At 33.7% G+C, this 27,516-nt stretch overlaps 3 protein-coding genes across 5 annotated transcripts; 2 read left to right on the top strand and 1 right to left on the bottom strand.

Annotated features, from left to right (window-relative positions):
* The first annotated feature begins 688 nt into the window (after positions 1-688).
* Positions 689-11,567, top strand: LOC145582911 (rab GTPase-activating protein 22-like). Of its 3 annotated transcripts, none has more exons than XM_081639963.1 (12): positions 689-849; positions 1,664-1,823; positions 3,324-3,422; positions 4,605-4,708; positions 5,346-6,160; positions 6,270-6,392; positions 6,524-6,612; positions 6,702-6,902; positions 8,542-8,946; positions 9,290-9,373; positions 10,410-10,637; positions 11,383-11,567. In XM_081639963.1, exons 2-11 carry the CDS (start codon positions 1,695-1,697, stop codon positions 10,455-10,457), a joined length of 2,097 nt encoding a protein of 698 aa, XP_081496089.1. In that variant the 5' UTR covers positions 689-849; positions 1,664-1,694; the 3' UTR covers positions 10,458-10,637; positions 11,383-11,567. The 3 variants fall into 3 exon arrangements, with proteins under 3 accessions (XP_081496089.1, XP_081496088.1, XP_081496090.1); XM_081639962.1 differs by having other exon boundaries at positions 1,664-1,835; XM_081639964.1 differs by lacking the exons at positions 689-849; positions 1,664-1,823 and adding an exon at positions 1,855-2,034.
* On the top strand, positions 10,804-18,957 carry LOC145580777 (coatomer subunit delta-1-like). Its single transcript, XM_081637882.1, has 14 exons — positions 10,804-10,813; positions 10,971-11,030; positions 11,314-11,434; positions 14,273-14,306; positions 14,919-14,958; positions 15,243-15,466; positions 15,703-15,945; positions 16,080-16,263; positions 16,725-17,014; positions 17,521-17,713; positions 17,787-17,940; positions 18,222-18,284; positions 18,363-18,459; positions 18,868-18,957. Exons 1-14 carry the CDS (start codon positions 10,804-10,806, stop codon positions 18,955-18,957), a joined length of 1,803 nt encoding a protein of 600 aa, XP_081494008.1.
* A 1,547-nt stretch (positions 18,958-20,504) lies between these two features.
* Positions 20,505-24,267, bottom strand: LOC145581859 (putative peroxidase 61). Its single transcript, XM_081638887.1, has 4 exons — positions 24,006-24,267; positions 22,529-22,708; positions 21,380-21,539; positions 20,505-20,941 (listed from the first exon to the last, which is right to left on the bottom strand). The coding sequence occupies exons 1-4, from the start codon at positions 24,258-24,260 to the stop codon at positions 20,505-20,507; spliced, it is 1,032 nt and encodes a 343-aa protein (XP_081495013.1). The 5' UTR covers positions 24,261-24,267.
* Between the last annotated feature and the right edge of the window lie 3,249 nt (positions 24,268-27,516).

Genomic DNA, 27,516 nt, shown 5'->3' with positions numbered 1-27,516 from the left:
TTTTTTATTGATTAATAAATCATCTCAAACGCGAATGTCATTAATTAGTTAGCTTTCATTTATAAGTATCTTTTAAAAAAACTAGGTTATGTCGCCTCAAAAATTGCAACTATTCTAATTGTATATGTTTATAAAACTAGTTTCTTTGGAAAAAAAAATCAATAATTTACTTTTTACGTAATGTAAGATATGCATGATTAATTAAAATATATCAAAAAGTCAAATAAAGTCAAATCAACGTTTTAGTTTAGAAATTAGCATGTTTCTTATTAAGTACTCCGTAGTATTATCATACTTACCCTATGACTTTTAGGTTATAACATATGTAATCTCATGGAGTGATTAAAATCTATTATATATACTGTATTTCAAAATAAATATTATTAGCCAATATGTTAAACCCATCATAAAACTAGACGAAATTTAATTTAATTTAATTTAATTAAAACCGACGTAAGTTCCCCCTTTAAAAAAAAAAACCTCATCATACAATCTTCTTACCTACTACCTCCGTTTTATATTATATCGTTGCAAATAAAATAAAATAGAGGTAGTATATAAATTGGTCTCCAATTCACATTACAAGAACATCCATCATAATTCATTTCTTCATTTTTTTTAAAGAATTCATACCCCCATTTGTCAAACCATTATATTTTCGTAAATAAAAAATAAAATCATAAAAGAAAAACCCCCTAAAACATGACTTAAAAAAACAATTAAAAAATTCAGGTGTTAGGAGAGAGAAACGGTCTGAGGGTGTTCTTGTAGGTGTGTTGTGTGTAGATGGCGACGGAGCTTGTCTGCCGATCTCCGTTATTCTTTTCAATCTTCGCCATCTTTTCTCAGGTATTTCTTCTTCATTTTACTCTTAATTTTTAATTTTTTTTTTTTTTTTGTGAGATTTAATTTGTTGTGTTATTATTTTACTTTTTTAAGATGGATTGATTGATATGATCATCAAATGGTGATTTTCCAATGCTGTTTTTTAGAACCCATTTTTCAAAATTTCGTTAATTTTTCTAGGTTGTGTTTTGATTGGTAAGAAATTGGTGATTTTTGAGGGAATTGGGTAGTTTTTATGGTATAAAATGTAAAAAAAATGTAAATTTTGACTGATTTTAGCACAATTTCATCCAAAGGAGTGGGTTAGCGTGTTTTCTCATTTTTTTTTCTTTAATTTTAAAGAAATAAATATACTCTGTATAAATTAATTAGGATGATGAGCATGTATGGTGTACTAATTATTTTGGTGATTTTTTTTTTAATATTAGTAGAAACTAATTATTATTGGAGTATAATTAATTATTATTCCGTATTATTATTGGGAAATTATTATTATTATTATTGGAATATTCTTATTTATTAAAAAAAAAAAATTAATAATAGAGGAAGATGACCATTTACTAATTATTTTGGAGGATTTTTTAATTTTTTTTAAATTTTTATAAATGGGTATGCTTAAATGGAAAATGATAGGAGTATCTTGCTAAAGTAACAGATGATCAACAAATTAGGTTGGCATTTAAGAGTTGGCACTAAATAATCTATTTTGGGTTAAAATTTCTGTTTTGCCTTAATTCTGATAACATTTTTGTACTGGCAGTTTTGTTGTTAATTTATCTAATTGAGTTGTATGTGTTTAATCTTGCCAAACATGTAGGTGGAGAGAAGTTGAAAAGTGTAATTAGGTGATGTCTGTTGATAGCCTTGTCAAGCAATGGGGTTGTGGAAAACCAAGTGCGAATCATCAGAGAATGGGTTCTATCACTTCTATCGTTTGCGACATAGGGGATCCTTGCCTTCATCATTCGCCTATCAAGGTTATGGTGACCGTAAGACATTTTTTAGGAGTTGTCGTCATCCCCTCCCCCTATGCTCATTGAAACCTTTATATTAAAACTTGCACCACACTCTAAGTTCCTGAATTAGGGAGTGAGTTCTGTCTTGCGAATCTCGTTAAGCTTTGTTGTTTGTACTATACCATACCACAACTTACCATCAGCATTTCTTTCCAGGATGTTTCTGCCTATGGTATGTTCTAGGATCAGATTTATGTTATCTTACCATATCAAATTAAAGTATATGTTCCGTCATTGGACGATTATCCTTGACTTGCTACTTTTTATTATGATTTGTATTTATTAACTGTAAGTTACATACCATCCATATCTCTTTACGTGGATTTCATGTGGCTACCTGGCTCTTACTTCATAACAAACACAATTTTATAGTGGATTTCTGCTTCTATGGATGGATAGCTTATGGGATTTGCCTTTGGAGAAGCGTGATAGAATATATTAAAATTTAGTTCTTTAGCTGTCTTAAATTCTTTTTCTAGCTGTGTTCTTATTCATTTTCAAAATGGTTGTAGTTCTAGCTTCTTCCTTATTGGTTTTCTAGTCCTCCCCCTTCCCTCCTTTTGTTTATTGTTTGTTCCTGTTTAATAAAGCGGTTTTTCTTGTAAGACAGCCCATACTCTCTGATTGGCCCATACTTTGAATCTGTTAATTCATCTATTTTATAGTCATGGTAACCTGAAAGAAAAACATAAATTTCTGGATGAACTTGATCTTGATGCCAGTAGAAAGGCATGCATAGAATCATGGTCGGAGAGTTAGGAAGAAATAGATTGGGATCTCTGTTCCAATCTGTTCAGATTAGTAGTTTGATCTATGTTTTGCTAATTCATTGAGGTAAGAGATAAAGGGATTGTAGTAGGGTAAAATGTTGTAAACATCATGGCAAGTTATGATAATTACGAACACTTCATTCAAATAATCTTTTAAGCGATATCATACCGTACTTCCAGCCCAATCTAGTGACACTCCCCTACCCCACACACCCCCCTCAGGTGGATGTGCATATAGGTTGCGCACATCTAGACTACCCTATACCCCTTCCATTGATAAAATTCATAGTAGGCTATTGTTTATTTTTGTGTGCTTGGTGATTGACCCTACGGAAGCTGATGTCCACATTTTTATCATGTACTTGCTTGTCTAGTTGGATAGGCTTGGTTTTCTCTCTCTCTCTCTCTCTCTCTCTCTCTCTCTCTGCATTGACAAAGAAAGAGGACACTGTGATTTTCCTACCATGTATATTCTGTATAAATTATTTTAAATGATTATTTGATATTTCTAGCTTACGCGGGGATGGATGAGAAATATATATATATTTTAGTCCTGGTCGATTATATATTCATCACAATTGAAATTCTTTTAGCTTTCCTGAAATTGTGGATTTATTGCTGGTTGATTTGATGGTACTCTTATAACTGAAATATGAAGATGCTCACTCTTTCTGTTTTTCTGACATTGCAGGTAAACAAAATGCTGAAGCCTGATAAGTGGCAGGCAGTTTTTGATAGCGAAGGCAAGGCTCTAGGTTTTCAAAAAGCTTTGAAGTTGATTATCTTAGGGGTGGGTTTCACTACTGCTTTAAGTTTTCCATACTTTTGAGAAGATTCATTCAGCATGTCAATATATATATATATATATACACTACTTACTGTTTTGATCCGTAGATTATTGATTTCTTAATTATTCATCATCTTTTTAAGCATTTAATGTGCAAATCCACAAATATTCCAATATTCTTACATCTTCGAATTTTGCTTCTTATTATGGAAAGACAGGCTTTAGATGGATACATTTATGGATGTTTTCAATGATATGTACTCTATTTATTATTTGTTTACTATAGTCTAAATTTTTACTAGTACACAGGTTCTCAATAAATGTAGGTGACAAAAAGCTCTTTATTTATGTTGGCAATTTAGGGCATCTGCGTAATTGACGTATTTTTTAAGTGGACATTGAACAACACATACTAATATAAAATAGGGACAAAATTTTAGGAATGTTAGATGTTATAGTAATTGTTAGTAATCATTTTAGCGCTTCTTCACGTTATGGTGCTGTCACCAGGGAAAGTCTTAGTGACCACACCGCCAAGTTATGGATGAAGTCATAGCATTCAATTTATCACCTGTAACTTCTCTCGTTGCTTTTAATCTACTGATGTATTATTCTATATCATAATCTGGACCTTATTAGGGAGACATAGCTTGGGGCCTGTGGTCTACAAAAAAATGATTACAAATCTTAATATGTGAAACATAACTTTTGTAGCACACAACAGCTTTCAACCTTTTCAGTCTGTATTGAACACCCTGTATCTAATTTTTGTAAATTTCTAAGGCTTTGTCACTAGCTTTATGAGCTTGCTTGCTACCAACAAAGACAAATTTTGCTCACATTATATCGACTTTGAAAAATATTGCTCTTTTATTTGACATCTTGCTCTTGCATATCGGCTTCTGAAAGAGAGGTCTTCATGAGATGAGTAGCTATCACTCAGCAGTCAATAACTCAATAATCCATTACTGTAAAGTCAGCCTACAAATTCGGTCCCCTCTCATCAATTTTAATTCTACTATTCAGCAGTCATTTTGTCACTAATCTTCACTGTTTTTGTTTGCTAAGTGTTCGTCTTTTGCAAAGTTTCTGTACTCTGTCCGGGACAATTATTATAATTGTGTTTTCGTCTTTTCTTAATGTAAATTTCCTATTATATGGTTAACGTATTGGCTTTCATTATAGGGCGTGGATCCATCTATAAGGTCAGAAGTATGGGAATTTCTTCTCGGTTGTTATGCACTGGGCAGTACCAGAGAGTACCGTAATCTGCTGAGAGCAGCCAGAAGGTGTATTTCTTTTCACCTTTACTAGCATTCAAATTTTCTTTTAATGATTATTACTCGCCTTTTTTGGCCTAAGCTAGGCGATTTCAGTTAGGTGCAGCTTGAGGTGCACAACTTTTGTTTTGTTGTATTTTTTTCCCCCAATTTTTTTATTAAGTGCACCTCACCATATACATCAATCTCAATGACATTTCAATGAGGTGCACTGAGGCATGCCTAAGGCGTTCGGAAATTTCCATCACCTTGGTGCGCCTTGGATGCAAACGTTGGTTATTTGGTCATTTGAACTAAGACATTGCATGTGCCTATTGAACCATGAGTAGTCAGTCAGTGATTGAAATGTCATTGAAATTGATGTATATGGTTGGGCCACTGGGGCTTACTAGGAACATTATCGCATAAATGATATGTGTAATGATGAGGATGCAAGTTTATGCTCTCCTTTTTCCCTTTTTTTTTTTTAAATTTTTTTTTTAAAATGTGAGGGGCGTGTTTCTCAAATTTATTGGTTGGACTTTGGATAGTGAAGTAAATGTTTAGACCAATATTCGGTATATTGTTAAGAAGCTCTTTTGACTGCTTACTGAGTTACTTGAAAAATAACTCTTGCTTGCTTTGGTTCCTTTTATCTGTCATGCAGGGAGCGATATGAAGAACTTGTAAGACAATGTCAAAAAATGCATTCAAGCATAGGAACGGGCTCGCTTGCTTATGTTGTTGGCTCGAAAATTATGGATGTGAGGGCATATTCTAAAGATGATGTGAAAAGAGAAGCTGAATCTGAAGAAAGACATGCTTCCGGAGATGATACTAACAAACTTAACGCTTACTGTGATAGGAATAATAACTGTACAGATACAACATATACATGCCAAAGGGCAAGCTCTAGCGATTCTTCTGATGTTGCCAGTGTGAGAGAAAGCATTGATAGTGCTGCTTATGATTCATCTTGCCTTGTTCCCAGCCCTGTAAAATTCAATTGCAGTTCCTTGAGACCTAGGAGGCAAGCTAATGAATCTCAATTTCCAGTTGATGAATATTATGATTTTCCTGCCTTACCCGTCACAGATTTATTTGAGAAGAGTGATGAAAGTGATCAAGCAAATGAATCACGTGATGATGGACATTCTACACCATGGAAAAGAGTTGGCAATCAAAGCATGCACAGTTTTCAGATTGATAATAATGATGAATTAGTTATTGAATCAAATGGCTCACGAACTGATAGTGTTCGACAGTCTATCAGTTCCGAAATTGAGATGGCTGATGGCCGCTGTGATACTCCTCACGAGCAAGTGTTGAGACAGGATATTCAAAAGTACAAAAATAAAGTACTGAACAAATTGAGGATATCTGATGTGCCAGAAACAGCAGAGCTTTATTCAAGCAAATGCGAAGAAGCTGAACCTAGTGAAGATAAAGTATCTGAATGGCTCTGGACTCTGCATAGAATAGGTAATGGAATTTTTTTATTTTTGCTAAATTTTCACTTTCACTCTTTCTTTAAAATGCTCATTCATGCTTTCTTAATGTGCTTTAATCACTGGAGCATATTTGTTGACAGTGGTAGATGTGGTTAGAACTGATAGTCATCTTGAATTCTATGAGGATCCAAAAAATTTGGCCAGGATGTCCGACATTCTTGCTGTTTACGCATGGGTTGATCCTGAGACAGGATACTGCCAAGGTTAAGGGCTTTCCTCAGTGTTTGTGCTGATGCTCATTTTTCTGACCTTTTGTTGAGAAATGTAAAGATGTGTTATGGTTCATATTTTTATAAAAAGATGTTTGATGTTTTGATGTATTTTGTTGGTACAGGAATGAGTGATTTACTGTCTCCATTTGTCGTTCTTTTTGAAAATGACGCGGATGCATTTTGGTGCTTTGAGATGCTTCTTCGACGAACGGTCTGACTTTTTTCTTTGTTCTCATTTGGATAATAAATTGGCTTGTATTTTGTCTAATCTGTGTTTACTGTATGGCTCTACCTATTCAGAGAGAAAATTTTCGAATGGAAGGACAAACTGGAGTAATGAAGCAGTTGCAAACACTTTGGCAAATCTTAAAACTGACTGACAGAGAAATGTTCTCACACTTAACTCACATAGGTGCGGAAAGCCTTCATTTTGCCTTCCGTATGCTGCTGGTTCTTTTCCGAAGAGAATTATCTTTTACTGAAGCCCTTTGTATGTGGGAGGTTTGTTCTCTTAATTTCCTGGAAATCACCCTTGCTGGTACATAATTTTTTTTTATCCATGAAATTAAGAATTTCCAGGAGACTCAAGTTGTAAAAAAAATATTATAAAATTGATGTTTTAAGTTTATTTACTAGTAATCTGAGAACAGATGGTAGTTTTTAACTATTAATGTCAGAAATTTCTCTCTCAGTTGAACCGAATGACTCCAATTTCACTCATTAATGCAGATAATTTGAAGTTAATAAGATGACCTCAAGCATGTATTTACGCTGTCAATGAATGATCTTAGCCATAATGCTAAGTTGGTTGATGATGATAGTTGATTTGGTTGCTGAGTGTTGGTTTTTATTGTTGAATTAGTAATTGTTCAAAATAATAGATCAAAGAGCTTTATATGCTTATATCTGTGCATATGAAACAACTCAATAAATGTCAATTTAAGTATCTCCCCCTAGTATTGTATGATTTATCATTGACAGGAGCTGAGTCATTGTGGATTAAACTGTTTTCTGCGGCCCAATAAGAGAGAAATTTAGCTATTGCTACTAAGAGTCAGGATTTTAAGACTATAAGACTGTCATAAATTATTTTAAACTGCAATGATAGGTATTATGGGAAAGGGATACTCCTTAAAAAATGTGGCAACCTTCGATTTTTCAAATTTTGGGATGGGCTAAGATTGTCAAGGTACCTTTTTAGATATTTGTAGGAAAATGAAAAGATTATGAGAGCCCACAATATTTCGGAGATAAGTTTTGTTAGCGATTAGGGAGTCTTTTTGTAAAATCCATAATTTAGTGTCAAAAAATCAAGTGATGATAGGAGATCCATTCTAAAGTCATATAATGTTATTCACTTATTTGGAGCCAAATATAATTATTGCCTAATCACATAATGTCCCGTGGTGACCTTGAGTTAATGAAAAGAGCCCTGTACATAACCAGCTAAATTGACAGTTTAAACTTTAAAGGGAATGTGCACGGTTCTAACTACCCAAGTGGTTTCCTAGGAGTCTCATGGGGTCTATGGGAAGCACTTTGACTGTAGAATTTGTTACTTATCGTTGACGGAGTGTGGCTTGAACTGCAGTGATTTGCTTCCAGAGTGTGCTATTGCCAGTAAACTGTCATGGAAGTTAAGGGATAGAAAGACTGACCTCTAGCATATGCAATCAATTCTTTAACATGTGTTTAGTTGCAACTTGCAAGTTAATTTTCTCCTAATGCTGTTTAATGTCCTTTTAATTTTGATGGAGTTGAATGTATCTTGGCTGAGGCGTTAGGAAGGATATGAAGTATATGGATTTGCATGAGGATGAAGCATTGGATCGTGAAGGATGGAGGAGGAAAATTTTTGTGGATGACTACACGGAATAATCAAATTTGGTTCATGTAGCCGACCCCATTTATGAGATTAAGGCTTTGATTGATTGAATTATCTTGGCTGGACTGATTTCTTAATAACAAATTTATATGCACCTATTGGGTATCATTATATGCTTTATAGTCTTTACCCTTTTAATTTTACTTTTTAATCTTTCACGTACATTTATATTTTTTTGATACTCTTTGATTTTCTAAAGCTAGAAGCTCTATTTTGCATGTTTCCTTGTCATTTTGAAATTGACCATTCATGCAGATGATGTGGGCTGCTGATTTTGATGAACCCCTTGCTTGGAATCTTGCTCAAAACTGTCTTGAACCATTGGTGCTGCAACTGCCGGATGATGTGGGCACTGAGAGCGGAGAGGAAAGGAAAGAAACGGATGAGAGCAGTTCAAAGTCTGGCCCACTTGCAAAAAATGAAAATAGTGAACATGCCAGTTCTGAGGAGGCGGCGATGAAGTCCTTGGCATCTAATCATTCCTTTTGTGGCTTAACTAGAACCTTCTGGTCTCGGAGTGATCGCACACATGAACGCACTGGGTTCTCCGCAACAAGGAATGGGGAAGATGACCTACCTGTGTTTTGTGTGGCGGCAATTTTAATTTTAAACCGTCACAAAGTCATCAAAGAAACTCGTTCTATAGATGATCTAATCAAGGTAACTGATCTTACCTGCTCTTTTCTCTGCAATGTGGCTTTTGCTATATATTTGTTCATGCCTGTTACATTTTAAGTCTCAGATCTTAAAATTTTTTATGCTTAGTGCTCACTATTGAACGAGTAACTATAGTTTGATTTTCTTTTCCCTTGAACTAAAATTTTGAATAGCAAAGCTATGCTGTGATTAAGCCACTAAAATTTGAGTTTTTGACCCTCAAAAAGTCATTTTAAGACCTTTCCTTTAAGGAGTTTCTTTTTGTGATTTTTGATATGAATATAAAGTAGTATAAAGTGAGAAATATAAGTGATATCAGTCTATGCTTATAAATATTATTTGGCAGATTTGTAATGATAATGTGCTGAAGATCAGAGTCAAAAGATGCATACGGACAGCAATCAAGCTCCGGAAAAAATATTTCTACAAGGTGCTTTTTCATCTTAGCTACCCTCGCGTGTTTCATGTTAAATTGATGTGCCATCTACTGCCTCATAAGGCATTTGTTCTCTATTCAGAAGAATTAGTGATGTTAGCTGATCCAATTGGATGCAAAGCTAAATTCTCTGGCCTGAGCTCTGACATATTAATAGTGAAAAAACTCAAAAAAATATAGTGAATCACCTTTAGTGGATCTATGAAAGAGTATAACCTGGACACAAATTTGTTGGAGAAAACCTAAAATGACTCTAGATAAGTCACTTATTAGTTATCACAGGCATTTCTGGGCTGATGAGGATTCTTCCTTCATGCTCCCTCCAGACTTAGAAAATATAGTAAGCTTAGCAGACTTTTATAGAACCGTCTTCTTTTAAAAAGTGAGCCAGAATAAATCTTACTCTTACAATCATCAGGGTATGTGGAGGTCCAGATGTACCTCACCTAGGTACAGGCCCTCAATATCTTGGAGGCCCAAAATGGCTCAATGTTCAATGACATAGTAGTAGATCATGCTGCACACTAATACTGTAATGGATTCATGGGAGATAGAGCTATTCTCATTAATTTTCCTCTCATTTCCGTAAATTGTTCTATCTTCCATCTTACTTTTCCATTTGCAACCTTTCATTTTCTTTATTTTCACATTATGTTTTCCCATTAATTTATAATTGCAGAAAGACTTCATGATACATTACTTTTATCCTCGTTTACTATGCTCTCCTAACTTCCTTAAGTCTTTCCCTCTGAGTCTTCAACAATTTCTTTCAATCAGTTTTTTTGTAGCAGACCACTTTTTATTTAGTTATTTATTTATTTATTTTTTTTTGTTTATTATGCGTGATAAAATTTACTTGTTTGACTCTGTCAATTCAAACCATATTTTTGGTGTAGGGATACTTGGTGTTGCAAAAATCAATTATTCATTCTTGGTTATGTTGAAGGATTAATTATATCTCAATTGTACCCATTGTGTGTCACAATGTTTGATTAATATTATTTTCCTATATGTTTCTTGTCTTCAACAGATGATAAAGTATAGTAATCCATCGCCTCAGAAAGACCCTCCAAATTAATCTAGTGATGCGCATTCACCTAGGATGGCTGAGCCATTGCGTTGATCCTTGCTGCTTGATCGTGCAAAGCTTCTTGTAGATCTTCATGTGATTCTTTTGTGCTGTAGTTTTGAGGTCTTTGTATTTTGTATTGGCTCATCCTGTGATGTTTATTGCAACAAATTCTGCCTTTCTGATGAGGTACGTGGTTTTCCTTTTACCTTCTGTTTCTTTTTAAGAATTCATAACTTTCTGTTAGGCCAAGTCTGGGATGTGTGGCTCAAAATTATTGCTGTTCATTGTTTGCTTTCTTGCACAAATTCCAGCTAAATGATGAAATTTTATGTCCCAGTTGTATAAAGCGAACATGGGGCTAGGTTGGGTGAAGCTTTGTATCTTAATACTTTGGCTACCAGTAAAGGGTTAAACTTAAGTTATTGATCAGTCAAAGCATTTTCCTACCATCAAACTAACCAGCTTTGGCTCATCCGTTGACTCTTCTTTTGAACTTCTGTTGAACTTTTTTTGGCAAAGAAAATGCTGTTTCCTCCTCTCTTTTTCTTCATTTGCGGGATTTGCTCTCCTCAAAGGGAGGTTTGCATTAGGTAGCTGATCTAGATTCTAGCTAAGGCAATTTTTTATTTAAGCAACCCACCAAGCAGCTATGGTCTTGGTAGGCGCTTTCTCTGGTTCATCTAATGAGAATTGTGGCTAACAAGGTTGTTCTTGTCACGAACCTGATGGTTAATTGTTCACCATCTTAAGTTGGTGTCTAATGCATTAGATAGTTTTTTCTATTGATGTGAATGAATTATGTCGGTAATAGTTCCAGTTAGTTGCTCATTTTTTTTATTTTTTTTTTTTTTTTGGTATGAAGACTACGAACTACCCGGTGATATATGGCTTGATCTTATTCTGATTATTATCGCGAATTTGTATGTAACAGTTGATGGAAGGAAGGCTTTCAAAGTGTACACAGATGGATCACAGATGATGCGGTTCTAAGAGTTTGATCTACATGTCACTCTATCAGGAGGGAAAATAAAATTTGATAGCACAGTTTTGTAGTTGGTACACCCCAATTCTTTGACACAAAATATATCAAAAATCAATATAATGTTGTTTAAGTTAGTTGTTGTTCCTTACTTTCAATGCACAAATAGGTGGTTTTACACCTTAATATGTGAACAAAATTGACTTTAGAAAGTTTTAAAGGAAAGTAGATTAATCTCTATATGAGCTAAATTTTAAAGATATGCCTTTTTGTTTTAAAGTACTTTATTTTGGTACAGACAAGATTTATTCTAAAGTCTTTTGCTACCAAATTTACCATTTTTCAAAACTTTAATCAACTCAACGAATTGATATCTATAAGATTTTAAAATATGTGGCTATGTTGTCATGTTGAGTAGAAATTACTGTCCATATTATTCACGGAATCAAGAGTGGTAGAGGGTGTGCATAACCTTCAAAGCTTTGGATATAGGGATAAATAATGACACGGAAATTTGGAGAAATTTAAGGACATTTTATACACGGATTATTAGAATTAGATTAGATATGCAATAATAAATGATGTTAAATTAGAACGTGTGTAAGTCTGTTTCTTAAAGCTCTAATTTGAAAAATTCACACCTACTTAATCAAAGAAAATTCTTCAATTTCCCCTTAGATTTACAATTGAATCAACCTGATGACACCCACCTTCCTCATTTTGTTTCTTAGTATACCTTCATTCATATGCAAAATGAGTCAACTTTTGTAGCAAGCCCCATTTTGATATATTGAAGCTAAGTTTGACAATGATTTTGAGTGTTGTAGAACTGTAGATTAAGCTTGAACGAGCTTTGAAATCTCATGTTTGTGCTTTGTTGATTTATTTTATTTGTTCACAATTGAGCTTGAACATCAAGTTTTACCTAAACCTTCCCCATTTCTCAAAATACGTGTCTCAAAAATATACTTTTACAATATTAACTTCGACTTTATATAACTAATTGATGTACAAAGTATTTAAAATTTAAATTATGCTTTGGAAATCATAAATCCCCCATATGCAATATTAAAGAGGTGGATCATCAAAAGTATTATTAAGTTCTACACATGCAAAAAATCTCATGAAAGCAACAACAATTCTCATTAACTAATCCCTACCCTAAACTAACATAAATTATGAGTTCAAAGTAAATTAACCTTTAAACAAGATAGTTTATCGAATTAATCAAGCTGTAGGGATATTTATAATGGCCACAAAAAAGGAAATCTAGCAAAGTGCTTCGTATTAAGTTGATATCGTAACTAATGAGTGATGAAAACTAGTGCCCTATTATTTTGAAATGAAGGAGCTGAACTAAATTAAATTGAATTTAAATTTGCTAATATTAATGAAAAATTGTTCAAGTTTGGCTCATTTCAAAGAAAATTCTATATTCCTTGTTCGGGAAGACTCATTTACTTAACAAACAAGCTTTGACTAAGGAATAGTTTGCTAACGCATTGTCCATTTGCAACACAATTAGACACAAGAATGATTAGTTTTGTTTAATCACACATCAAATAAGTTAATAAGGTAGTTTTGTTATTGCCTAGAATGCATGGACACACCATCCAACACGCATATGGTGCGTATGGCACATATTGGACACATATACGCATAGGAGTCTAGGACAGGTGAAAATGTGTGTTTGACACTTTGACCTTTGAAAATCAAAACTTCTAATTTATTTTATTGGTTAAACCAAAAAGGATTAGTACGGTACGTGGAACGCTACACATTTTGAACACATATAAGACGCATGTTCATTGTTTCGGCTTTTTCAAGTTTTACATGTTTGTATCCGTTTCAGACCTTTTGGTGCAACTTAGACCCCCTATTTAGGAGTTTTTTTTTTTTTTTTTTTTTAATTCAAATGAGGCAGAGCCAAAGATAGAAAAAACGCACACAAAGCACGAAAGAACAAGAAAAGAAAATAAACAGAAACTAAGAAGGAATGAGTCGTGGGAAAGCCACTCCTCTAATATCCTCCTCTAAAATGCTATTAAGACTAGAAGGAAAGAAACTAAGAAGATCAAAGTCGGTGTCTTGAGTGACTCCACGGTTGGCCAACCAATCCGCCGCTCTGTTTCCTTCACGGTATATATGAGAAACTACTACGGTCCATGCATCATCCTTAAGCATTTGTAGGCATCGATTGATCTCGTGTTTATTTGGTTGTACTACGTGTTTATGTGAACTGGGATCACTCCTTTACAAAAATACACTTTTATGCAAATGCATGTATACTTTCCTCCTCTTCTCTTGACATTTGATGAAAGACTCAATACCATTTACAATTTTCCTCTCGTAATTCTCTTCAGGTTCGTGCAATCTTAATTACCCAGATTCTAATTTTTGATTATGTTATATATTAGTACTAATTTCTTGTATGTTTGCCAAGTATGAAACGTTTTGCATAATACCCATTAAATTTGATGTGTAATGCCATAATGTCATGATTCTTTTCGGAATAAAGACTCCATTTTTTCCGTGGATTTGTTTGTAATTCTTACTCGATAACATTCTGAAAATTGTAATCTTTTTTATGTAATGGTTGATTAAGGGATTTGTTTAGTATTTTGATGAAATTTTTAATATCAAATTTGTGTTGTATATTTGTTAATATAATGTTGGGTTACCCTATAGTCATTACTTGATTTACATGAGCATATGTATTTGAATTGATTTGAGATAATTATGTAAGAAAATTTTGATCATCAGCTTTTGATAAGGTGTAATACTGTAATTGTAATCTTTTATGTACAGAATTATTGATGAATCTGCTTAATGCGTTCTTCAGATGTGATGATTTCAATCAAAATTCTGTTTTCGAGGTTGAACTTTGATTCGTCTAATGAAATTGTTCTGTGCTTTTTGCAGGGTCATACTGTTTAAAGAATAAGATTTCAGTCTGTTGGTCACCTTGGATCATTTCAGGGTTAAAAGATGGTAAATGTGTTATTTGATCTCTTTATTGGGTATATAAACAAATTGATGCTACTCGTTTTAAGCATGTTTCATGTCCTGATAGTGAGATGTCACAGTTTGCGTTAGGCCTTATCGCCTTTGTTGTAGACTTGTAGTAATATATATCTAGGTATGCCTTTGGTAGACTGATCATATAATCAAAGGAAACAAGAACACCTTACTTCGTTCCTGGAAGAATTTGTATTTCTGTTGGTCATTGTGTGACGAATATAGTTTGTTAGAGAGTAGTATTGTATTATTTGTGGTTAATACAATTAAGCATTATGCTTACTGAACTGTTTTCCCCCAAGTGACTACATCCTATTTATGGAGGAGGCGGTAGACAGGTAGCTTTTTCCTGTAGTCACCTGTCGTGCTGCTAGGAATCAAAACTGCGTAGAAATGTTATTTCATACATCTCTTTCGATGAAAGTAATAATCCTTTTTGTGCACTGATGAACTTCACCTTCCTACTGCAGGTTGTCCTTGCAGCTTCCATTACAAGTAAATCTGGAAAAGGTCTGTTGTTTATATATACCGATCATGTAAAGAAATATGAATAGCTTCCTGTTATCGAAGGGTTATGGCCATATGAGCCTAAGGCTGTGTATATTGGACCACCCTTGCCTTGTGTTGATGTAGGAGCTCCTATAGATGCATGAGTACTGTTGGTGTTGGGGTGTGTGTGTGTGCGCGTGTATTTTCCATCTAAGTTTTCTCAAAAAATCTATCTTAAATGACATATTTCCAAATTCCTTTTTGAGATTATACCTTTCATAACCTTTTTTGTTGGTTTTTCTCAGCACTTTTATCAAGACAGTCTGTAAACATAAGCCGGATAAGAGTTGAAGGACTCCTGGCAGCTTTCCCAAAATTGATTGGAACGGGAAAGCAGCACACCTACGTTGAGACTGATGATGTTCGCTATGTCTATCAGCCAATAGAAACCATTTATTTGATTCTCTTGACAAGTAAGCAGAGCAACATATTAGAAGATTTGGAGACTTTGAGAATGCTTTCAAAACTTGTATCCTTTTTGTTCTCTTTGTTAATGAATTCATTAGAATCTGTATATAACAGTTTTATGTATTTCATTTTATTTTATTTATCTAGAAGACCTTACACTTTAGCTGCACTCTTTCTTTTTGTTAAGGGGGGGGGGGGGGGGGGGGGGGGGGGGGATGGGGATTAGAATTACTCGCTCACAGATTACTGCAAATGCATGCTGGGAACTAGTTTGTTAAATCCTTATACCACATCTAGGTACCTGAATATGCATTTTCATTAAACGAAGAAGGGATTTGCAAGATGGCTTTTGAGCTAATTTTTGCATTCGATGAAGTCATATCATTGGGGCATAGAGAAAATGTCACGGTCACACAGGTTAAGCAATTCTGTGAGATGGAAAGTGAGGAAGAGAAATTTCACAAAATAGTGTTGCAGAACAAAATTAAAGAAACAAAAGAAATCATGAAGTGCAAAGCAATTGACATCGATAAGAGCAAGGTATGTTGCCTGGGAGAGAAGCTCCACCTGATTTTTTTTCTTTCCCTGTTACTTTTTCCCAGTTTTGTGCTGTAATGTGCTTGTGTTTGTCAAATGTCTCTGTATCCAAGTAACTCTTATACGGTACTCTGCAGGCTGAGAGTAATAGAGGTGGGAAAGGAGGTTTTATGTCTCTACAATCAATGGGTTCTGTATTAATCGAACGTTCTTTGGACGATCTCAGCATATCAAGTAGCAACAGTGGATCTGGAAATGCCTCTGGGCTTTCAGCTTTTGGATCGAGTACTGATCTGTACTCCTACTCCAACCAGCCCAAAGGTTTGTATTGCGTGATTCCTCATCTGCTTCATTTGTTTTGAGATCCATCTGCAGGTGACAGAAGAAATTTTCTTGTGTGATCATTCTAAACATATGGTTTGAATCAGAGTTGCCAAAATTTGCACACCACAAAGCAAACTCAAAATTGGGCCATTCCTCTCGAAACATTGGCAAAGCTGTAATTAGCATTAAATCGGTCATATCTGGCTTGTTCTTCACTAATCATCCTTCTTCATCCCTTTATACATCATTTTAGACCATAATCTCTTTGTTTTGATGCTTAAATCTATGTAATTGTTAATTCATATTACTATGGATAACATAAATTTGTGCACATCACTTAACTTGTTTGCCCTGGATAAGCTTGTTTTTTCAAACCATTAGCTGGAACTTTTAATGTATATATAAGCCTTTTATCTCTTTTTCAGACTTTTTAACCATCTGGTAACTTTGGAATGCAGCTCCTTCTGCTACATTTAAGGGTCAAGGAATGAAGCTTGGAAAAAACCAAAGAACAAATCAGTTCTTGCAGTCCTTGAAAGCCGAAGGTGAAGAAATAATTGAGGACTTGCAGCCTAGTTTGATTAAATCTAGGGTCGTTGTTCCACCACCCTCTGATCCAGTTACACTAGCTGTTGAGGAGAAGCTTTTTGTGACACTCAAAAGAGATGGTGGGCTTGCTAACTTTGATGTTCAAGGGACTTTGTCACTTCAAATTCTTGAGGAGAAAGATGCTTATCTCCATGTTCAGGTGCTCACTTCTTCACTATTATACAGTTCATGGTCAAAGGAAACCTGCTATATTGCCTCTCGATATCTAATTCATACTTCGTAATTGCTTTCAAGTTTATATGGCGAAAGTAACCATTATCTGATAAATGTCAATGAATAAAGGGGGTTACTAAGACTGTCAGTTTATCGGTTAAGTGTTATAAGATGAACAACTAGTTGGTTGGATGAAGTGAACACTAAATTTTTTTTTTCCCATTTTTTCCTTCAATACTGGAATTAGTGCTTCATATCCATACTTTAATGTAAAGCAATCTTTAGCAAAGGTTATATCAGTCATCGTTCCTATGCAATTTTCCATTCTTTCCCTTTCTCGAAGTTAGCTGGTTGCAAATATGAGAGCAAGGAAGGAAAATATGTAATTGTTGTGACTTTATTACTTTCTGATCTGATGATCATTTATTGAAGCTCTATGATCATCAACTGAATATATACCTATCTTGTTGTTTACACTGCCATCTCAAGTAGGTTGAATCTGGAAAGAAGCCAAGCATACTATTCAAAACACATCCTAACATCAACAAAGAATTGTTCTCCAATGAAAGTATTTTAGGGCTCAAAGATCCTAATAGGCCTTTTCCTACTGGCCAATCTGTGGATGGCGTTGGCCTTTTGAAATGGAGGATGCAGAGTTTGGATGAGTCAGCTATCCCATTAACAAGTGAGTTTACCTTTGCAATGTCTCTCTCATGAATTATCAACACTATACTTATACACTTATATATCCTTTGTAGCCAGTTGTTGGCCTAGTGTCTCTGGGAATGTAACTGATGTTAGCATCGAGTATGAAGCATCATCCAACTTTGAGCTTCAAAATGTTATCATATCAGTGCCTCTTCCATCACTCAAAGAGGCCCCAAATGTGAGGCAGATTGATGGTGAATGGAGGTGAGTTGTATTCCTTTTACTTGGAATTTCTTGACATTGCTGAAATCATTTTGTTAATAGGATTTGTTCGACTTTTCAAATGACATTAGTTTAGCCGTTTAGGAGACAACATACATGTATACATTTCTTGTAATAGTCACTATTTTTCTTTGAATTTTATTTCATTTATCTATTGCATTGCTCCTCTATGCTTCTATCGTGCCTTTATGAAACTTGCACAACTCTTGCATAGTTGCATCTGTACAAAAGCATGTTCATTGACAATTTCTTGTTTATGACAGGTATGACTCCAAGATTTCAGTATTTGAATGGTCCATATTATTAATCGATAACTCTAACCGTAGGTGAGATTCTCAATCAGAATACCTCACAAACTCACTCTCTGATCTTTTGTCTAACAATAAGCTCTGATCTGCTGCCAGTGGATCAGTGGAGTTTGCTGTTCCTGCCGCAGATTCATCAGCCTTTTTCCCCATCTCTGTGCAGTTTTCTGCTATGAATACATTCAGTGGATTAAAGGTCTGTTGCACATTTTATGATGCTTTGTTTTTCCAAACCTACAGAAAACGTTACTATTGTCCCGTTTCCCCTCACAGACAGGGATGGTGTATGAATGTATAATCATTATTTTTTCTGAACTGAACATAACTGAATTTATTTTATCTTAACCGAACTTATTTTCCTGAATTCAACTTCTTGAACACTTTTCAAACAAAAGAAAATCCGATGGCAAGAAAGACTGATATTGTCACAATGCTGGGCCTGCTGGCTACTTGGTTCAACAATCTTGAGCTTTTTAGAGAGTTGAAGTCCTTACAGAATTGTTGCTTTTGGCTAATATGGATATATCATATATTTATGTGGCTTTAATACTAACCCATTTTATAGTTAGTATGTAAATATCCCTTTCTTGATAATGCCTCACAGGTTGTTAATATTGTGCCACTAAAAGGCGGTTCGCCACCCAAGTTTGTCCAGAGAGCCATGCTTTGGGCAGAGAATTACACTGTGGTTTGATCAGGCAAGGTAGTCTTACATATATGTGACTCTGCAGCTGTATTTTCGACAGATGCTTATCGTCGGGCTTATTTGCACAATGCTTTCTCATGGCTTTTACTTCCCTAGCTTGAGCACAAATTTGTTTTCGTTCCTTAAGAATTGCTCATCGACTGCAACTCTGCAAGTATGACCTTCCATCCTAAAAATGACTTTTTTTTGCAGCACAAGTTTTGGAATACAGCATTACAGCAATTGACTTTTGAATTGCAAAAAAAAAATCTGGTCAACGATATTTTCTTCCTTAAGTTATAATTACTTGGATTTTTGTTCGAACGTCAAAGTTAAATAACTTGACAATGTAGAAAAAGTTCCTTTTGCGGTGTCTTGGAACTTCTTAAATAATACTACTTTCTATGTCCCTCAATAATAAGCTAGGAGCATATTTATATGTTGGATTATTTTCTTAAAATATTACGAGCACTGTAAATTGCTTTATAAGTTTAGTTTAAAAAACTTACGGTTAGCTCATGATAACTTGACGTAAGATTACTCCGTAGCAAAAAAAAAGGAAAAAAAAAATTATTACTTAGAAGAACAAATATACTACCTTTGTTTCATGTTATTTGCAACGGTTAAACATTTTTCCTCTCTACTTTATATCAAATCGTTGTAAATAATATATAACGAAGGTAGTAAGTTTCTTAAAAACGACTCAATAAAAGTGACCTACTATTAAAATACAGAACCCATATAAGGCATGATAATATTTAATTCGAAGTTCGTACTTCAAGTTGTACCTCGTATTCCAATATATGCTGATGTCTGAAGGTCTTTTTTTAATTCATGAAGTTTTCTCATTTGTCTAAGAATATTTTTTTTCTTATTAATCGTTTTTTAGCTGGTGTCATTAACGCTATACATCGTATTATGTTAACACATGAAAATATTAATGCACCCTAATTGGATGCCTGGCACCTTGGTTATGTCATGTGGCCATTCTGGCCAAGATGATTGTTAATGTAGTTTACATTTATAAATTGCTACTTGACTTGTAATATACGGTACACACACATTTTTCTGTGGCCGGCCACCGTGGGGGCTGCACATTAGTGTTATAGGGATTACTCCACCGGTGTTACAGTAGTTAGTTCGTTAGTGTTGTAGGGATTACTTGGTTAATATTACAAGGGTTACTTGGTTAATTTTATGGGGCTTACTTATTCTTTTATGGTACAAGTGGTCACATAATGCGGCCAGTCACACACAAGATGCGCAGGTACTGTACAAGTATTTTAGAAATTTCTTAGAAAAATTATTTAAATTAAAATTAATTAAAAAAAATAAGTTTAAGAAATTTTTGTAGAGATCAATGCAATTTTGATTGTTACTCTTGACAATAAATGATTTAACTTATTGTATCATACAAATTAGTATACAGAGTTGTCCTCGTTTATTTTATTGGCTTTCAAAAGCTCAAATTCAAACACAATAAATTACAAGAATTAACACAAGAAAAATAACTCAATACTTCAAGATTATCCCTAGCTAATACTTTAGGTTTGGGATTAATAACTATTACGTTTGTGACAGTTCTTCCTTACTTCTCCTTGTTGTCCATGTAACGCCTTGTAAATACCCAATCGATTCATCGACAACGCGAACGCCCTCCTGAAGTCTTCAAGTCCATAACCAGGGTGAGCAAATTGATCACTAAGTTGTTGAGTTTCATTACCATACAAGAGGTCTTGATCAATTCTAAGCACAGCTTTATTTGCCATGATGTTTTTGTAGTAGTCGTTTGTGAACCTATAGGCTCCATCCGAGCCCTTGTTTAGGGCAATTAGTCCTTCGTGTTCGCCTTTCTGGTACCTTTGTGGACATTGCTTCCTTAAGTCCTCTAGACTTGAAGTGTCTAGGGTTGGATCCGGCTTTCCGGTGCCTTGAAAGTTGTATAGACGATCATAAATGTAACGACATCTTGTCCTCCCGGTCGAATGTGCTCCTATAAATCATAACAAAATATACATGAATTGTTATGCCTATACGAGTAGGATTCAAGTTTAAAACCAATATTTTTCGTTATCTAGCTAAAAAGTTTGGTCGATTTAGATATTGTCATTCATTAATGCATGTTTAAGGGTCTGTTCTCTTTAGTTTATTTTCAGTTCAGTTCAACTCCAATAAGTTCAGTTCAGTTCTTATCTTAATTTCTTTCTCTCATAAAATATTCAATTCAGTTCAGTTCAACTCCAATAAGTTCAGTTCAGTTCAGTTCAGCCAATTAGAACATGCCCTAAGATGTTTCTTGTTTGTACATAAATTCCATCATCAATCAAACCATTTATCTAGGAATTTTTAAAATGAGAGTAAAAATAAATAAAGTACGGGGTGAAATAATAAATTAGTAGATTGAAATTAAAGGGTTTGTTGAAGGTGTTACCTAAGAGTGTTGTGAAATCTTGAATATCAAGGCCTCTAGCTTGGAAATATGCAAATCCTTCTTCCCATGAGATATTTGGTGAAGGGAGGTCCACAGATGAAGCCTTTGAAGTGAACCCATCCTTTCTTCCTGTAAGAATTGGGTAGGATGGAGCACCAGACTGAAATATTTCCAAAAAAAATTATTACATATTACAAATATTATTATTAATATTTAACTTCCAAAAAAAAAAAAAAAAAAAAAAATTACGAGTATGATTCAACATTTCAACTTGACAAGTAATTTTGAGTACTTCCTAGATCTCAACGTCGTTTGACAGACTTTTAAAAAAAATCGGATGTAATAAAATATTGTACATCGGTTATAAAGTTATCCTGATATAAATAAAAGTTACGAAGTATTTATGCTTAATTGATTAAAGTTACCCAAAAAATTATAAAAGTGACCCTAAATTTGATAAAAGTGACCCCCCAATATATAGTAAATTACTGTACACTGAATATATACAAAAGTTACATTATTTTAGGTAATTTCAAAACAATAACTCACTTTTGAACACCGTTGAATTACTCCTAATAATTTTCCTAAATTATAATTGAGAATTTAGAGATGAAGGGAAACATATTAAATACTCCCTCCGTCCCTTTTTCACATTCCTGCTTTTCTTTTTGGTATTTCAAAATTACATTTCTACTTTTCTTTTTTAGTAATTAAATTTTTACCAAATATTCCAAATTATCTCTATTTTTCTGTTTTGTAATTAATGTTTTCTCTATTTTATCACTCTTATTTTCTAATTCTCACTCTTATTTTCAAAATTCATGTGCATCAATTTAGATGAATATGACTGGTCTTTTTTTTTTCTACCAAAAAATATTATTGGTCCTTTTTCTTTTCAAAGGATTGATGATATGTACAGCATTAAATATTATTCTATCTTTGTTTTACTCAAAGTCATCAATTAATGTCTAGTAATTTCCATTATACTTTTTTTATTGTTCTTTGTTTTAAGCCAAGTTCCTTAATTCCCGTGTAATTTTACAAATAGAAATGTAAAAAAGGGACAGAGGGAGTAGAAATACTCTCTATTTCTTTTACCATTTGAGTAAATCCGTATTAGATAATGGCGCATAAGAAAATAGAAATTACCAAGTAAGCAGCATCTCTAGTAGCAAGTTGAAGGATATCAGCACAAGAGACAACTCCAGGACATCTTTCTTCAAGGACTTCCTTGATTTTGTCAATGAATGCAAATCCTCCAAGTCCGATATTTTGTGGTGCCGTTTGCTCTGAGTCTGGTCCGTCTAAGAGAATCGAGGCATCACATCCCTGAATCACGTTACAAACAAGTTTTTAAAGAATATGACAATTTTATATAACAACATTGCCTAATTATATTGTATCGCATACTCTTACGTAGAAATCACTCTTAGAACTCGTTTGGTTGCAATAGGAATTAACTTTCTATGGTAATTTATTATTCATGGGAAATTATTTCCTTCCTCAAATTCCTAGGAAGTTGCTTAGTTTGTTTGGTTGGCATTAGGAAAATTACAATTCCTAGGAAATTTGAATAACCTAGGAGGAGGTGGATAAGTGAATTCGCATATTATATGGGAAAATGAAATTCCTAAGAATTTATGTTTCCTCCATTTTACACTTTTTTGGTTAACCAAACAACACAACCAATAATGTATTTCCTAGGAATTTTGAGTGCCTATATAAAATTGGTGCAACCAAACAAGACCTTACAATGAGTTGAGAATTGAACCCTGTAAAAAAAGACCTCTAACAATAGGCCAACCTTTATTCTCATAAATGAAAAGTGTAAAAAGCACGGTATTAAGGTACGATCAGTTCACCACGCTACACTACAGCTGCTAACGAGGTACTTTCCCAAAAGGAAAACCAAAGCACATGACTTAAGTTGCTAACAAAAATTCATCAAGGCTTCTTTAATTAACACTAATTTAGGCTTTGTGCTGATTTTATTTATTTAATTTTTTTTTTCCAAAATTTAATAGCTCAGTTGGTTAAAGCTTCCTTTTCGATTCTAGGAGATGTAAGATCGATTTTTATCAACCGCCCTTGTGTATTGTAGACTAGATTTAAGCAGTTAGTGGCAAAATTGAAAAGAACAATAACCATTAAATTTTTTAATAAGCAAATTTTAGGCTTATAATTTTTAGAAATTTTGGCAAATTTGTAAACATGGACTCTAGTGCTACGTTCATCGGCCCCCTAGCTTTTTTCTAAACTAATTTGAACGATTGAACCATGAAAGGTTGCAAATGAACACAACAAATGTTTTTTACGACTAATAATTCATCAAGAAGTACAACGAGAACATAAATTGGTAGATTAAAACAGCCTAGCAGTTAGCACAAAAGACCTCCACCTAGGTCACGTCAACATAAACCAGAACGAGTGCACGACACAACTCATGCCTACATAATTTGCACATTCATTGTGCCAAACGGAATGACAACATAACCCTCAACGCTTTGGCACAAAACATGAGCCAGCCGCCTAGCAGCGAGCACGGCTCAATGTCAGCTTTAATAGTAATATACACGTACTAAACCTTAAGGGAAAAAAAGTTGTTCAAAGGTAAAAATAACATTACCGTGACCATACAATCCGAGTAGACCAACCGAAGAAGTTTAGGAGTAATGCTCTTATCTTGATCCCAAAACTCTTTCACAAGGTGCTTCACATATGCCTCAGCATGATAACAAGTGTTAGTCTTCTTGTAATAACTTCGGGTCAAGGTGTATCGAGGCACCGTAGTCGCACCTTCGACATCTCCGATCATCAAAAAACCCACCACAAGGGCAAGAAGAGCCACTAGAGGATAGTACAATTGCTTGCCTTCCTCCATTTTACTCTCTTACCCGAAAAAAGGCTAAAAACTTCTCTTTAGTGGTGCTCTAACTCTTATAAATTTAGATTTCTTAGCTTAACTGATTTTGAAATTAGTGTTATTGGTAAAGGATTTATATAGAGTATAATATGACAGCTTAGTTGAGTAAATTACACTCCAATTAGTGTAACTATTTAATAGGTTTTGGTATATTTTAATGTTGTACGTAAGTATTTTGCTTCATTTTTCATGCAATATTAGTTGTTAAGCTTGTTTATGATACAATTTTCCTTGTATTGCGAAAGTCGGCTTTCTAGCATTGACTAGCTAGCTAGCTAGGCAAGCTTATAAACGATTTATATGTACAAAGATTTATTCTCTTTATTATTATAAAATTAATTATTTTTGGATGCAAATTAAAAATATTCTATAACTTTGTATTTATTCTACCATGGCCATTTGAATAATGCAAAGTTGTTCCTAGCTAGAAAATCCCTTAAATCTTTCACGTAATTTCATGCAATCATGGATAAAGATAATACAATTTCTTTGTATACTTTGTACTTTGTAGCAAGGTATTATAAAATTGATTCATATGTAAAAACTTTTTTTTTTTTTTTTTTTTGAGTGAATGCAAAAAGAAATTTGATACTCATATAAGTTCGTAAATTTAAAATTACCCTTATTTAAGAATTTATGTTAAAAATGGTAACTTTAATACAAGTAGTATATATAAGTTGGCAGTGCGTCTTGTGTGCGGTCGGCCACACTATGTAGCCACTTGTAGAAAAATAAAGCAACTCATATAACACCGACGAAGTAACCCTGTAATACTGACCAAACAACCCCTAGGTAACCCCTATAACACCGACGAAGTAACCCCTATAAAACTGAAAGAGTAACCCCTGTAACACTAATGAAGTAACTCTTATAATGGATGATCACACCGGGTGGCCAGCCACATATAAGACTTTGTGATAAGTTAGTAATTAAAGTTACTATACCCTTTTTTTGGTGTTTAGAAAGCGAGTCACAAGAGCGGGGAAGAGAATCGATCCCATAATCTCCTAAAATCGAAAGGAAAGCTCTAACGACGTAAGCTATCCCTCACTCTCTAAAATAGCTCAAAAGAACAGGGCCTACCTTACTCTCAATTATTGTTGCTCATGTAAAATAATGTGATAAAATTTTACACTGATTGTCACTGACCTACCGTAACTCTCCTCATTTATCCAGGGTAGGGACTGTCAAGAAGAAACTCATTGACAGAGTTGAATAAGGCCTAACAAAAAAAACAAAATTTCAGTTAATGGAACAAAAAGTTTTCTAAAAAGTTGTATTTAGGATCCAGCTTAATTGGTGTCTCCTATATGCCATATTTATTTAGAGATAAGATCCTATTTGATCTTTATGCAGTACATCTATTATTAGATTATACAAGTAATTTTATTTTTTTTTTATTTGCATAAAAATATGAATATAATTATTGTTATTGTTCCTTAATTAATTACACCAATAGTATATTAGTATTGGAACTTGGAAAAATGAGAGATTATTTGTACGAAAGATTTTCACATTGGCCACTGTGTTTTTAACACTCTCCTGAGACGCCATGCATGTTCAGCTAACGTACATAACACGGGCTATTCACATGAAATTATAATTACTTGTATTTTCATTATTATATAATTTCATATGCTTTTAATTCTATTTTATTTTTGGGATTTGTACTGTTATTCTAGTTTTGTTTGCTTGGCTTTAAATTCCTTGATATATACTACCTCCGTTTCTTATTATGTGTAATAAAGGAATATTTTATATCTCACAAATAATATCTTTTTATTACACATAATAAGAAATGAAGGTAGTACTACAGTATGTACAATTTATACATTTTTATCGTTATATAATAACACGGTTGCTTGGTTATATAAAGGTAGTGGGAAACGAACAATTAAATTACTTGTCATTTGTTTTTCTTTTTTCCCTTTTCTTTTATGAATTATTAGCCAAGAAAGTAATGTGGTGGCTCCATAATTACATATTAAGCCAAAGAAAGGCAGGTTTTATATTTCGGAGTAAATTTTAGAACTCAAGTGGGTAGTAAATAATGCGATTTTAATGTATCGGAGTGGGGTTGAGAGAAAATGTTCATGTTATGCATGCATGAAATCATAAAATAGTACTCCATATTATATTTTGTACATTTTTTTCATTGTTAAATTATTGTTTATGCGCTAATACAATTACCTTTATTCGATCATATATATTTTTAAAACCATTTATTTTAACTTTTAATAATTATTAATACATCTATTTTTTATTACTTGAACCAAAGGAATTTTTTTATATCTCACAATAATACCCCTTTTGTTGCAAATAATAAGAAACAGAGGTAATATTAAAGTTATCAATAGTTAAATTTGTGTAATATGATGGTTAAATATAAGAAAGTACACGGAACAAGATTTGAGCTTAGGTCTCCACGTATTGCAACATTATGAATTACCACTGAGCTATAATTTTTCGGTGTATTAATGTAAGAAACATTTACACTATTTAACCTAATTTTAAAGGGGGCCAGCAGTAAAAGATAAAAGAATTGGCGTTTGGGCCACGGGGGTCGGGCCTCCACCAGCCCCCCTTCCCCCCTGGCTCCGCCTCTGCATGAAATTACACTCGAGTGTAAAATGGGTTTACACATGACTGACATGAACAAGCGAGAATTTTAGATCAGACCACGGTGATAATTACAAGATAATTACTCTTGATTGTATAATGAAAATCAAAGTTATTAGTACTATATAACTTGTTAGCCGAGTCAATTAGCAAGCCAACATTCTTATGTCTTCAAATAAATCATATATATGCATGCCTTACAAATGAAAACAAAATTCAAAGATTACATGTTTTAAGAATCTAAGCATGACAATAACTAGAGAGTCAAAAAAACAATTCTGTGTCCAATAAAAGACATTAGATTTACATGGTCCAATAATTCAAATATGCCCACAATCTTCTACCTAGAAAATCTGCTTAAGTTACATTGTAAACTAATTAATCAGCAAATATTAATTTCTTTCTAATTAATTAATTTCTTTCAGTTTCTTAAATCTCAAAATATTTCTAACAAGTTGCCCGTCGTTATTAGACTTACATTAAAGAACCAAAAAAGGTGTAAAATAACTTGTACTATAAAGAAATTAAGTTTCAAGCTACCAGTACATGTCTAAGTAAAGCTGGAAATCTAGTATCTGCCATGACGAGTCATAGA

This window comes from Chenopodium album, chromosome 15, assembly GCF_948465745.1.
Source record: "Chenopodium album chromosome 15, dcCheAlbu1.1, whole genome shotgun sequence".
NCBI lineage: Eukaryota > Viridiplantae > Streptophyta > Magnoliopsida > Caryophyllales > Amaranthaceae > Chenopodium > Chenopodium album.
This window is presented reverse-complemented; position numbering and strand designations above follow the sequence as displayed.

Bases quoted from the DNA above. Each gene is read 5' to 3' on its own strand.
- LOC145582911 (XM_081639962.1), top strand. From the start codon at position 1,695: ATGTCTGTTGATAGCCTTGTCAAGCAATGGGGTTGTGGAAAACCAAGT. The intron at 3,423-4,604 runs GTGGGTTTCACT...CTTTCATTATAG, and splicing joins TGAAGTTGATTATCTTAGGG to GGCGTGGATCCATCTATAAG. The intron at 6,903-8,541 runs GTTTGTTCTCTT...CCATTCATGCAG, and splicing joins AAGCCCTTTGTATGTGGGAG to ATGATGTGGGCTGCTGATTT.
- LOC145580777 (XM_081637882.1), top strand. The intron at 15,946-16,079 runs GTATGTTGCCTG...GGTACTCTGCAG, and splicing joins TTGACATCGATAAGAGCAAG to GCTGAGAGTAATAGAGGTGG. The intron at 16,264-16,724 runs GTTTGTATTGCG...TTTGGAATGCAG, and splicing joins CTACTCCAACCAGCCCAAAG to CTCCTTCTGCTACATTTAAG.
- LOC145581859 (XM_081638887.1), bottom strand. From the start codon at position 24,260: ATGGAGGAAGGCAAGCAATTGTACTATCCTCTAGTGGCTCTTCTTGCC. The intron at 22,709-24,005 runs GTAATGTTATTT...AACGTGATTCAG, and splicing joins ACTCGGATTGTATGGTCACG to GGATGTGATGCCTCGATTCT. The intron at 20,942-21,379 runs GTAACACCTTCA...TATGATTTATAG, and splicing joins AGATTTCACAACACTCTTAG to GAGCACATTCGACCGGGAGG.